General features: G+C 42.1%; 1 protein-coding gene across 5 annotated transcripts in view; it reads right to left on the bottom strand.

Annotated features, from left to right (window-relative positions):
- The window catches only part of JMJD1C (jumonji domain containing 1C), a 178,228-nt gene that overhangs the window by 19,039 nt on the left and 145,241 nt on the right, over positions 1–13,948 (bottom strand). For all 5 annotated transcript variants that reach the window (XM_059851108.1, XM_059851107.1, XM_059851110.1 and 2 more), the window contains 7 exons: positions 13,711–13,903; positions 11,957–13,623; positions 8,688–8,860; positions 6,177–8,380; positions 3,349–3,550; positions 1,451–1,665; positions 354–506 (listed from right to left, as the gene is read on the bottom strand). In XM_059851108.1, coding sequence (XP_059707091.1) covers positions 354–506; positions 1,451–1,665; positions 3,349–3,550; positions 6,177–8,380; positions 8,688–8,860; positions 11,957–13,623; positions 13,711–13,903 — 4,807 coding nt within the window. The remainder of the gene's footprint in view (positions 1–353; positions 507–1,450; positions 1,666–3,348; positions 3,551–6,176; positions 8,381–8,687; positions 8,861–11,956; positions 13,624–13,710; positions 13,904–13,948) is intronic.

Here is a 13,948-nt window from a genome sequence, read left to right as displayed (position 1 = left end):
TTAAATCAAGGCAAATCTTAGCTGCAATGAGTTGCCATAAACAGGGAGGTGTGACTGAGCATCAGTCTCAACTAAAGAACAAGATTTAACCTTGAGGGTCAAGGCAAAGCAATCCACACAAAAAGACTGAAACGTGGACAAAGAGCTAAAATAGCCCCCACAGTAGTTGCTTTCTGAATGACTGATTCTGTATCTAGTGGCAAAAAAAGGAGGGAAAAAAGATCTAAGAAAATCCAATACATACAAGAAGTAATTTAACACTTTACACAGAAAGACAGTTCTAGGGAATCAGCAGCTCTGCAGCAAATGAGAATAAACAGCCTATACAGTACTCCAGTTCATAAAAAACTGACCTCTAGAACTTTTCCTTTCCTTTGCTTTGTAACAATCTAGGCAGACCACAAATCCACATTTTTGGCAGACCCAATGAATGTTAAATAATGTGGCTTCACATGCATCACACATCTCACGGACTCCTCTCACTGCTCTCTTCCATGCAATTTTGGCTGAAATACAAAATAAGCAGAATAAAAGGACTGAAATTTAAATGCAAAGCACAGAATGAACAGTCTTTATAGATGAAGCATTCATAAGTTTCCCCCCAGACACAACTGGGTTCTGGGGGAGGAAAGTGATCCTTCATGAACAGGCCATCAAGAGCTGCCCTCTTAGCTCCATTACACAGCATCCCCTTCAATGCTACCTACTATCAACACATTATAAAGAAATAAGGCATTCAGAAAACACAGACTAAAGTAATACAGAAAATATATTGCTGCAAGCATGAACTTTTCCAGCATACACTTTTAACCCATGCACTCATGAGGGTTTTGCACCTGACTGCCCACAGGACACGTTTGATCTCAAGGGAAGCCAAACCAGTGAGCTGGACAGTTGAAGCTGGCAGAAGGGGAGGGAGGTGCCTGTTCAGGAGACCTGGCTAGTATGTCTTTTCTGCTCCACTTCCTCCTCATACAGCCTGGAATTAGCAGAGCCACCAGCCTGTGCCCATCTGCTGCAGGCCAGAAGGATGGAGGGTTGCTTTGGTGAGGAGGTGACAGTGTTAGCACATGCTCTGCAGGGCCTAGGCTGCTCCTCTCCTCTGTCCTGGGAAGGAGACACATCAGAAACACCATTTGCTGGCAGCAGTCAGTACCTGGCTCACCACAAGCCTTGGCTGGCAGCTGGCTGCTCTGGCTGGAGGGCTGGTGGCCAAGCTGGCAGTGGAGACTACTCCAAACCCAACAGGAGCCTGGCCCTGGCCTGGCACAGCCACCAGCACAGGGAGGGGATCGGGCTGGCCCACTGAGGAAGGAACCCTCCCCAGCATGTCCTCCCCCCAAACAGCCTAGGAAAATCCAACAGCCAGGGGAAAGAGAGCTGCACAAAGGGAAGCAATGGTCATCCAAGAAAAACTGCAGAACACCTGAGAGCTCTGAGGGCTCCTTACCGTCTTTTTTCACCCAGGACATGGCTGTTTTCTCAGAGGTTACCAACTGACAAAATTTATCCCCAATGATATCTAGAATGTATTTAGAAGTTTCTAGGTCCAGTTCATCATCTTCATAGTTTTCATGTGTCCATAAACTCAGTGCTTCATCATCATATTGATCAGGAGAGGAGAAACCATCTATCCTAACCACTCCATTCTTACTAAAAGACAACCTAAAAATGAAAACAGATAGTTTGACTGCATATATCATTACACTCTGTGACTTCCAATTTACTGGCTGCTTATATCTTACAACACAGAAGTTTTCTTTTCACCTTATCATCTTAAATACTTGTTAAATTTTAAAATAAATCCTACTGATGAAAATAGTTTTATTAAAAGGATAAATAAGGAAGCATGAAAACTAAAGCTAACCTCTTAGGAACTTTTTTCCATTCCATTCACTCATTCCCTTCCTCTAGCATTTATTACTCCTTTAAAATTGCAGACAAAAATTTTCTTTTTCTATTTTATTTTGGTCAAAGTTTGGTTCCACCCACTTTCACTCCTCACTTTCAGTTTCAGAATGTCTGTGACAGCAGACATTAACTTATATTGATTCACTTAGACTTATATTTTATAGATTTTTGTATCGCACTGCTCTTGTACTGAGAAAACATGAGTTCAAATACTACATTTAAATTTTTCTAGGCAGAACAAATCACCAATAGAAGTTCACGTTTTTTTATCCACTAAACTCTGACCTTTTAAAGGCTTTCCTGTTACCCTACCCAGGGCTATTCTACTAACCCTGGCTATACTTAGCCTATTTTTAAGTGGTAACAATTAAGCATTCCATCTTATCCAAAACAGGTAAGTCATTATACAGATGTGATTATAACAGTTAAGGAATTTATGGCATCGAGACAGTCCTGAATTTAGAAGTATCAATAATAACATTTAGATTTTATTCAAATGAACAAGATGAAATTATCAACTTTCAGCTTCCAAAACAACAATTTCCAAAAGAAGTGTAAACTTCTTTTGCAATTCAAGCCCTACTATCTAAACACAATGAAAATAGTTAAACTGCTGTAAAACTTACCACAATATAATAAAAACAATCCATACTGTTTTCTTAAAATACTGGCAAACCTTTTGTTCTCTCCTTTATACCGGGGGAAGAAAATGAACCAAAATTCCAACTTTGCCAAATGTGGAAGCAAATATTCTTACAGAGAAGGTATTCAGAGTCCAACCTTGAAATGATTCCTATAGATCTACCAAGTCTTCTAACTGAAGATTCATTATAAAAAATTAAACCCATTTAGGGAACAGTTTTTTGTCAAAAACAAGTTGGATTGACAGCACAATCCATACACAAATTGAACCTGTTTTATCCTTTCTTGGAGCTTCCTGAACCCCAGGAAATTTTCTTCCTTGTGAGTTTTCCTTGATGGGCCATTAATTCCAAAAAAAGGAGGTCACAACTCCTCTCTGTCCTCAGAAAACTCCCAGAAAACCCTGAGCAACATTCCCACCATATACTGGCATAAGAACAATTACAATTAAGTGCAACTCTGTGGTTGTACAACTTGTCCAGAAAAACTGAAGCTTGCCTTTTGAAAATCCCACTTCAAATGTCAGACACCTGTGTAATGGTGATGTGCTGTATTTTCTGCTTGCCTAAGGTACAGCAGGCAGATGTTCTGATGTCTTTGCTATGAAGCTTTTAAACAGCAATGAAGTCAATCCACAAAAGAAATGCAAATGTAAATACTGTTAAAATAGATGCTGTCTTTTATCGGGTAGACTGAGCCAGAAAAATCAGACATGCTTTCAAGTATGCCAGTCCTTTGTCAATATTATTTTTAAAAGCTGAAGCACCACATTACCAGGAAATCAGGTATACTTACCGCCGAAAGTAGTAAAATCTACAAAATACTGGGGAGTGAGTTGGTTCTTCTCCTTTCTTACTTCTTATTAACCTACATTCTCTGCATTTTTGCAAATTTGGTCCTATTTCAGAACAAGAATCATCCTGCAAAAAGGACTCTCCCGTTTGCTTCAGCTTCTTTACTTTGCGCCAGTCCTTTAACACTGAGCGAGGTATACCAGCTGCAAAAGGAAGGACAGTTTCAGATGAGGTACTGGCACTGCTTCCTCACTCAACACAGTCAAGATAGTCAGAGTTCAACATTTTTTTCTGGTACATTTGTTACCTGCATAACGTATTTCATTTTTACTTCCACCTGCCTGCCTGCCAGGACCGAAGTTAAAAAGCAAAGGCACCAATAAAACTTACACAGGCAAGAGCACACTTAAGTAAATGCTAAGCTCCCAGAACACTACATTTTTCCTTCATTCCCCAGATATTCTACTAAAACCATCTTCAGAATCTCATTCTGACAAAAAAACCAAAGACATACAATACTGCAAGAAAGTTAGGTTTGTACTCTGTTTCAGAAGGTGTAGGCAAAAAGAGCCACAGTTTAATGAATAAAAGCAGAGCTTAAAAAAAAAACAAACCTAAAACCAAATTCCAACTCCTTCAAAACTTTTTAAGTTACAGAGTAGCAGCTATAGTCACAAAATCCATTTACACTGTCTGGTTTGTTGGCTTTGCACGGCCAAGCTGTATAATTCTATTTTCGATACTGAAGTCAGCAGATCTGACACTGAGTAACATGAGGAGCAAGTCTATTGAGTAATAAGCGCAATTTTCACATACAGGTTTTGAAACTGAACCCTGTTGTCATTTAACCAAGCTTTCATTTTAAGGAGTCTTGAAAAGTGGCACCACTCTTATCTGCAGACAGGGAGAATTATCTGTCATTTCATCTACCACTACTCCTGAAAGTTCATGTCCTGTAAACAGGGATCTGATGTAGGATGATAAAAGGGTCAGGGTGTTAACTTTGGACTTGGTACCTGGGTGCAGATTGGTGTTTTGCCAGAGATGACTTGCGCAAACTTTACAAGTGACAGACTGCCTATTCCTCGGTTCTTGGCCTAGAAACCACATTCCACACTCACCCAAGGCATGACAGTAATCGGATTAAAACCTGAAGAGTACACGGGGCACAAGTACAGGTTTACTAGTCCAAAACAATCTTTTCTGCCTCGGAAGCAGAGATCCTGGGTGTCATCTGGTAGCTGCTAGACTTCAAGCTCTGTGGGTAGGCACTTGGAAGACCCCCAACACTTGCAGGGCTGTGCAATGCCTTGCTTTGCAGGAGGGAGTCTCACAGCCCGGAGCTCTGAGTGCTCTGGCCAGCACACGAGCTCCCAGGGGCTTTCCAAAACAGCATCAGGACAAAGCACTCTTCAACCCTGGCAGATCCACACACCACCCATGCTGCAAAACTGCCACTGAGCCCCAGACCCTGAAACACAGCCAGCTACCTCCAGCCACCTACAGAGAACTGCGGCAGTTTTTCCAAGGGAACCTTATCTTTCCTGAAAGCTCCTCAAGGTTGACTATGATTTTGTGTAAAATCTTTGTGGAAAGTTCTTTTTGAAAGAAAAATCTCTGACCAGCTCTCTTGCAGAAATTTGCCACAAAAAATCTTTTGCAACAGCAAAAAGGTCATAAACACTTAACATGTTAAATACACTTATTTACTGTTTACTTTAAGAAGGGAAGCTGAAAAAGATTTTACAAGCATGTTTGCCTTGATCTTCCCTTTGCTTGGGAGCAAAAAGAAAAAGCAGTACTATTACCACTGGACCAAATATCTAGAATGCTTCAGATGGACTACAACACTTTGAGCAGCCAGTACAATTCAGGGATCAAGTACTCTCAGATACCAGAAGAGTAACTGTATACACCAGACAGCGAAAAGCCACAAAATGTAATTACAGGCAGTATTGCTCATTTTCTTGTTACCTGTACTTAAAAAGTCTTACAAGGAGTAATTTAATGGTAGACTCTCTAATACTTAACCAGACCAAAGACAAAGAAGAATCCTTGGAGAAGAATAAATTGGGATAAAAATAATGCAAGTTTTTAAATAAAAATCCTTATGTTGACAGACCAGTTTCTCTTTTCAGATTAATCTAGTTACAATCTGCTATACGTTACAGTATTACATTTAAATGGAAATTTGTATTTCCCTACATTTTTTTATTTCTTAAACAAGAGGGATGTTAACACCATGTACTTCACATGCTAGTTAGGAGTGTGAAATTATTCTCCCTTAAAACTTTCATTAAATTAACCAAATCATAACTGAGTGGCACCAGGCTCTCAAGGAACTGCCTCTGGCTTTTTGATCAAAAGATGAGTTAGAGTTCAACAACAGAGAATCTTTCCCTCCAGCAGTGGTCTAAAAATAAATGCATTAGATCTTAAAATAAAAAAAAAAAAACCCAACATATATATATATATATATATATATATGTATAGAAAGAGTGAGAGAGAGAGAGAGAGAAAGCGAGCTCAATACAAGTGGCACAACTACATGCACCAGCCTGCTCAATTCGGATGGACAGCATAAACGAGATGGTTTACTTGTTATTTTTAGGCCAAGAACCAGTTTGCTAACACAGATATACAAAATGGTCTATTTCTTATGCCAGGATATTTGAAATGGCCTCAAGACAGATAAATTAGGACCTACTCATTTACACAGGCATGTTTTTTAGCTCTTTTCCCAGCTATGGTGCATGACAAACCCTCCAGGATTAACAGTGTTGGACTTCACACACTTCTGTGTCTTCCAAATCAGATTAATATACTCACTGCTGTTACTGCCGCTCTGTAACTTCAGCTTGCTTTTTTCTTTGGCGCTCCTGCTAAGAACACCATTTGGTTTCACTTCTTCCTCGGTATCACCCTTTTTTTTCTGCAAATCATTTTGTTTCTTTTTGTAAGTTGGCTTGGGCTGCCGTTTAGTCCTTTGCTCTGACTTGCTCTCGCTTTCATCAGAGTCACCACTTTCAGAGCCAGACTCGTACGTTCGTTTACCTTTTCTCCTTGGGTGCTTATCTTCCTTCACAAACTTATCTGCCAGGATTTTGCTATCTATGTTATTTTGCAAATCATTTGATGTAGAAGCTATTAAATTGACAGTACACGGCTTAATAATTTCTGAAACACTGTTCCCTGAATTATCTTTTTTATTAGTGTTTTTATCTTCCTCTGAATGCCTTGTTAGCCAAGCCTTTTTCAGTTTAGTGTGGTAGTTTGGCTGACTCGTCTGGGAAGTTTGCCCACTGCCTACAGAGTTCGCTTTGTTTATTGTATTACAGACGATAGCACTGTCTGGGGAGAGAGAGGTTGAAAATGTCTGATTTTTCACAGAGTTGGACTCAGCCTCAGCGGCGTTGCTACTTTTAAACTGAGCTGCAGCCAACGCTGCCTTGTGCTTTTTCAAATGGACAAAGTCGGTAGAGGTGGAGAATCCCGAGCTGGGCTGAGCAGCGCTGCCAGCAGCGGATGTAACCGGAGCTGCAGTGCTGACCTTGCACTCCTGGGGCTGCGCCGCCGCCTGGCCCTGGCCGGCCGCCCTCGGGGCCGCGCTCTCCAGCGGCGCACAGGACACCGCGCTCGACACCGAGTCAGTCACTTCAGAGCTCCCCCGGCTCGACACGCTGGTCGTCGTTGCTGCCGATGCAGTGACATCCGTTTTGGTGCTGCAGATGATAGTTGTGGTAGGAGTGACAGCACGAGGAATGCTGCCCTGCGAGACAGCTGCAAATTTCTTTTCATACTGTGTGCGAGCACTGTCTGAGTTCATATTTGGCAGTATGACTCTTCCAGTCTCCCTGGCTTCCGCTGTTTTCAGGCAATCTGCTAGATTTGTCACAGCTGAGGATCTCTCACTAGCTCGATCTTTGGAAGCAGACTGCATTACTGGTACATTCTCATATTTTGTGCTAGAAGGAGGACGCACAATAACAGATGCTGTAGCGGACTGTGACTTTCCACTCATTCTTTCGGTGTGCCAATCCACTTTTTCATTATTTGGGGCATTATTAGACTTCCACATTTCTGATAAATTCTGTTCAGAAGTGCCCTTGTAAACAGTTTGGGCTTCCTTGGGCTCAGGTACTAAAGTTGGCGGTTTCTGCAACTCCTGTATTTTGCCACCACCAGCGTTAACGGGTTGAACAGGGGTTAGAGTTGGAGGTGAAAGGCTGCTGTAGCTGCTCTCCTTCTTCTCCAGGTTCTGGTGCACAGGAGGGTGAAACACAGGGGCCCTATGCAAGGCAGGCATACTCCGGAGTGTATTTGAAGATGAGACTGACAACTGAGTAGGGCTCCTGCTGTCACTTCTGAAAGAATTTACAGAGTGAGACTGCACCGACTGTGAAAGCTGCTCAGGTATCTTGCTTGCAGAGCCTTCGCTTTCTGGTTGGTGCTTAATTAAAGGTGGCGGCTTTGAAAGGGAAGAAATGTAGGAGGGGAGAGCCTGGGGACTAGCTGCTGTCGAAGGACAATTAGTTTGCTTATCAACATATACACCTGAAGCTTCCTTTGATGGGTACGATCTTGGTGGTTCATTTACTACACTGTTAGACAAGGTAGTGAAATAGTTACTCTGTGGCAAATTCTGTGGAACTGAATGTTTCATTTTGTACAGTTCTGACACAGAGCGTTCAGCATCTTTGTCGTATTTTGCTGAATGGCTTTTGGGACTTGAAGATAAGGACGTTACCCTGGAGTAGTTCTCTCTCTCCCCCTCCAGTGCCTTTATTTTAGCTGTAAAAGGAGCAACTTCAATACTTTCTTGGAGTATCCGTCTGTGTTCTTCTTTGTACTTGCTCAGTCGCTCCCCAGTCTCCTGCGGTGGCCTTGGCAGCTGGTTCAACATTGGATCAGCATAATGTCTGTGCATATGGCTCTCCTTTGCTGTCTGCGTTCTGCTCTGCTCCAGCTCACTCTTCACTGGCGCAGTGGTAACAGAACGCAAAGGTTCAGCAAAAGCTTTCCTCTCCAGTTCTCTGTTTGAAGAAAGGTTAAGCAAACACAGGTTAGCCTGAATGGAGTACCATGTGCTAGATGGAAGACCTTTCTTCCCATGCCCTGAACCAAGTTATCTATTAACACAAAACAAACTTTCCTCTATATTAAGTACAATTTTCAGAAATCTTCAAATGACTCACAAACTCAAGTACCACACCAAGTCAACAAGGCAACACAATGACAAGCCTGTGTCCCCCACATTTATGAATAAAATAAAACAAAGCTAAAAGGCAACATCACTTGCAGAAATGAGTCCACACACACAGAGATCAACGGCCAACTTACTCTTTGCAATGCTCCACGATGCTTTTGGACAAAGGCGGGCTGGAATGGGCTGTCAGCTTGAGAGGCCGGAGGGGATCTGCGCTGGACGGTCGCACGGGAATGTGACTCCGTAAACCAAGGCTGTCAGCTGAGGTCACTGGGGTGGGCTGGTGTAACCAGGGGCTGGGAGTATTCTGTTGACACCAACCAAAACAAAAAATAAAATCAGGTTTCAAAATAATCATGGGACCACAAGGGTAACTCTACTAAGTCCTACCAATGATCAAAGTAAAGTAATATATTTCAGTACCAAATCATAGACAGTAAATAAAATTTAACATTTTAAGTCACTTTTTTTGACCACCTAAATAAAATATGACTGTACTTCCTCTAGACTTTCAGCATACAAAGCAGTTTACACATTTCAGAAGCATTCTTAGAACCATTTAATTTCCAAGTACTCAAGATGAGCAGTTAATTCCAGAACAGCATCTCAAGCTCATCAAAATTAACAAACCAATGACAACACTTTTATATTCAGTTACTAGTAAAAAGACCATTACCTCTTGAAAGAATTGCATGAATTTATTTCTTTAAAAATACAACTATGGCTTGATATTTCTAGAAGCAATTTTATCTCCAGCCTTACGACAAATCTCAATAAAAGGGATGTAAGTATCTCTTTCCTGGATTGTTCCTCTCCTGCCTCAACCAAATGATTAAGTATGATAATCCTAATTAATCTGCTTTATTTAGTCAAGCATTTTTATTAGGTTTGATCATCATCATCACGCTATTAAAACCATAAATGTACACACTTGCCATACTGTGCAGCATGGCAAAGAGACAGCCCAATTTTATGCTGTGTACCTAAACACTCCAAAGGTGGGGGACCACCTTGTTCAGACACAGTGGTAAATCCTAATCTATGAAACTACTTTCTAATCTACTACTTTGTTAAGTTTCTATTTTCTTATCTTTACTGAAACTTGTGTAACAGCCTGCAGAAAAGACCCAGAGCAGCTCTGTTTCTCCTCTTGCCCTCTTTCTCTCTCTCTCTCTCCTCTGCTTAGGAGACCTGCTTACAAGAAGTGCACACAGCAGAGTGGAAAAGCAGGACACCTGTTAAGTGGGGCTCAAGTGCTGGGGACAAGCCAAGAAGGGACTGGGGACAAGAGTGAGCTTTTGTGCACACCCCAAAGCCTCGTGGTTCTTGTCCATCCCTACCTCCTTCCCCTCCCTACACTCCTCACCAGTCCATCCCTATCCTTCTCCTCAGACTTAGCAACTCCAGTTGGGAATTGCTGCAGTAGAAGGGGAGCCAAGAGCTCTCATGACACACGCACACAGCACAGAATAGATCTGCAGGTGCTACAGCTTTGAAGTTATGATTTCTGTGTTTTTGAATATTTAAAGCAGCCGCTTGGGTTTGCGCTCACAGTTTTAGTGCGCACGTTTCCCGGGCCAGGAGTTCCCACGCTGTGGTGAGTTCCCACGAACAGCCTGTAAGCTGTATTAAAGTATTATGCAAAGAAGGCCTGTCACCTTCTCCCTAGAGGAGCTGGGGAACACCTGCCTGAGCACCAAGCATTGCTCAAACAGCTTCCTGACTCCACCTGCACCATCTACTGCCCAGCCCAAACATGGGAGCTGCCACAGCCCAAGGACAGCAGGGAAAGGTGGGATTGGGGCACACTTCCTTCAGCTCAGAGACAAGGCTCAGGCCTGAGCCAAGGGTGGATGCTGCTGCTGCTCTTACAGCTGAAACAGAGATCCCTTTCTGTGATTGTGGCATCCATGCAAACCAACCTTGGAAACGCCCATTCTGGGTTTCTAAGATCTATTTTAAAAAGGCCTCCAGTGCAAGAGCCAGAAGACAAGTCACCACAAGACAATTGCCACATATCAACATAATTAAAAAGCTACGTGCCTCAGTATGCAGGGCTGCATTCTTCAGGCAGCCAAAGTGAAAACAACGTCTATCTTAAGTTCTTTTAAAATGGACTTCTGTATAGGGTGGAGCAGGCAGCAACATGAAAAGATAAATCCACGTATCTTTTTCTCTTAGGCTTTTCTTCACTGCTACATTTTGATTTTATCACATTTTAGATCAAACTCACTTCATATTACAAGGCCAACTCAAACTGTTTTGGGAAAGACTTAGCCACAATGGTTTGGCTTTTTTTTAAGAATGAATCTGGGGAGGAACAGCCTTCCCCATGATGAAAAAAAAAAAAAAGAAAAATAATCTTTCTAACCATTCAGAAGGCCAGCTTTGACACAAAGGCTTACAATTTGGCAGAATGACCATTGTCAGTGACATGCCTTTTGTGGTCCCTGTGAAAATCAGCCCAAATTAGGCCAAGTTGAAAGCATCTAAAGATCAGTATGCACATGCTCAGTGGTGGTTTAACTGAGGCTGGCAGTAAAGCTCTCCAAAGTTTCTGTCTGCACTACACATGCTTCATCTTACACTACTCCTCTGAGATGCCTGCAATGAGCATGCCATATCCCAAGCCTTCAGGAGCTAAGAAAACCTTTCCTGTAATTGCCACGTCTGCCTGCCAAACCCCACCACCACACTGGGCACTAGGCTGAAAAACACAAACCACTTCTTCTGAGACTGCAGTGGCTACACTCAGCAGACAGACAGAAGAATCACTCTGACTTGAAAACAGAGGAGTGGAAAGCAGATGGGAATGCAGAGATGTGTGTCAACAGAAACAGAAAGGGAGAAAATGACACTCTGAAAAAGGGTAAACAGATAGGTGTAAAGACAAGAGAAATGGCTGTACAGTGTGCATGAAATATTTAGAAACGCTAGAGTATTTCTCTCCAGAACTTCCCACTGGATGTAGTACTCCTTCCTTCTCCGTCTTTCACCATTATTGAGTGAGCATGTGTGAAATTTCACTATGAAGATGACCGTCTCACCTCTCCTAATATTTCACTTACACAATGGTACACAGTTTCAGGCAGCAAGTATTTACCCTGTGAACCTGAGTTCCCAAACATGCTGGCTGACCTCACCCTTAGTCATAAATTAAAATCAAACATTTCATCTTTCTTTAGAATTCTTAGGAAATCAAGGTCTGGAAAAACTCCCTACACACATCCACCACGAGACAGTGGTTACTGCTGTAGGTCCATTCCTAGTTCTCTGCCTACTCAAAAACCCCACCGTCACAATATTACTCAGTGTGACACAAACTACCACATGTGAACCTAGGAAATCACTGGGAGACACCAGGCCCTGCTAAATACATCATTAAGAAAGGATCTTAACTTACCCTTCTCAAGGAAGCCTCCGCGTTAACAGGAGTTTCTGGGTGGACCCATTTGGAGGAGGGCAGACCGAGTCCTGAGTAAGCATGTGTTCCATTTGGATACTGCCAAATAATTGGATAAAGCCCTAGCTGATTATAGGAAGCAGAAGGATGAGCTTGTCCGAGAAGATGTGGAGACTGGTGTTGTAACATCTGTTGCTGCTGCTGGTGTGCTAATGCCAAATGGCTTAAGCTGCTAGCATGAGCAGTCTCTAGTCGCGGGTGGGCACCCAGCAAGGAGGCAGCAGGCACTCCGGGCAACACTGCGGGAAGTAGATGAGGGTGATGAACAGAATGGTGGGATGCGCTGCTAAGGGGGTGAGTGTTAATAGCGGACAAGGGAGCCTGAGCTGAAGACCCAGCGAGCAGATGGGATGAACCAGTTAATGCAGGATGATGTGCATTTGGATTTAAACAGGTTCGGTGGGATGAGGAATGCAGAGGATAATTATGCTGATGCAAGTAAGGTGAAATGTGATTAGTTCCTGTTTCTTGTCCAATCAGAGTGGGGTCCCTGTATACTGTGAAATGTTCATTCTTGTCAATGATAAGAGGACTCTTAGTAGCTTCTAGAGCACTAACTCTAGCTGGAACTGGATGAAAACTAGACCTAGGCAAATCATGATCAGTTTTATTGGCTGACCTTGTTAATCCAGTAGCATGGCTGTTTTGGGAACTAACCTTCGACTTCACAGTATCGGAAGATTGGGTGAATTTAGGCTTAACATCAGGTGACTTTGTTTTAGGATGATCAACTGAAGCACTAGATTTTGACTTCACAGAATCAGGGACTGGACTTTGTTTACGCAGTTTACTCTCTTCTGCTAGAGAAGCTACGTTTAGCGAAGACATAAATGAGCCATACTGCACTTTTTCAGAATTTAAGTGTTCATTTACTGGTAATGTTTTTACAACCCCAGGTTGTATCAAATCCGTTTTACCAACACTGCTAACCCAACTTTGATCAGCTTCCTGTTTTCTTGCTTCAAGGAAATTTGCATTTGCAAATTGCTGCTTTAAATCACTGCTGTGAGATTCTATTTTCTGAAATGTCTGCAAACCAAAGGTACTTGCAGCATTATCCTGGTTCTCCTTTTCAGAGTTGTTTTTATTAGTAACATCAACAACACACTTAGGAGTAGGAGGTCTGGGTAAAAACTGCTCATTTTTTAACTCCACAGTATGATGTTTTTCTGCATTACACTCTTGAACAGGTGGATCCTTGGCATTCTGCTCAAAAAGTGTTGGCTGCTCCGCTGCATGGAGCGAAGATTTTTCCTGATGATCCAAGACCGATGACTTTAGTCTTTCTGTCTCTTCATGGTTTTTATCCTGCTGCACTTCATCCCATGGAGACTGTCTATCTGTTAGTGTTTGTTCTACTCCCTCAGTAGTTTGGGATTTTCCTTCTTCTCCATTTATCTTTGAAGAGTTCTTGCTTTTTAACTCATTTTCTGAATTTTGCTCCGAGGATGAATCTGTTAATCTTTTATTTGAAATCTCCGAGTCACTGCTCTCAGAATAATCTGAGATGTTGTCTGTCCGCAGTCTCTTCACATTTAGTTTTTTTTCATCTTCTTCAGGTTTTCTTCTTTTACTAAGAAAGTGTTTATTTTTGGTTTTGGGGTTTTCTGCAAAAGATAAAAACACATCTATCAGATTTTCAGTCTAATACAGTTTTAGGAAGCTCTCCCACCCTTTCCATTAACCACTTTTACCTCCTCGACCTATATAATCATATCTTTCATCTTTCATCTTCTCTTCATCAGGCATGCTGCTGTCAGAACCTTTTCTCTTATTTGGCCGAGTATTTCTCTGTTGCTGGTGCTGGTGAGAATTCTGTCTTGGTGCTGCAGCTTGGGAATTCATTGCTGGTCTGGGACTATTTGCTTGTGCACGTGTATAATGACCCTAAAAATAATTTGTTATTAATTAACTTAAATGCAATGTTAATTA

This window comes from Haemorhous mexicanus, chromosome 7 (assembly GCF_027477595.1).
Source record: "Haemorhous mexicanus isolate bHaeMex1 chromosome 7, bHaeMex1.pri, whole genome shotgun sequence".
NCBI lineage: Eukaryota > Metazoa > Chordata > Aves > Passeriformes > Fringillidae > Haemorhous > Haemorhous mexicanus.
This window is presented reverse-complemented; position numbering and strand designations above follow the sequence as displayed.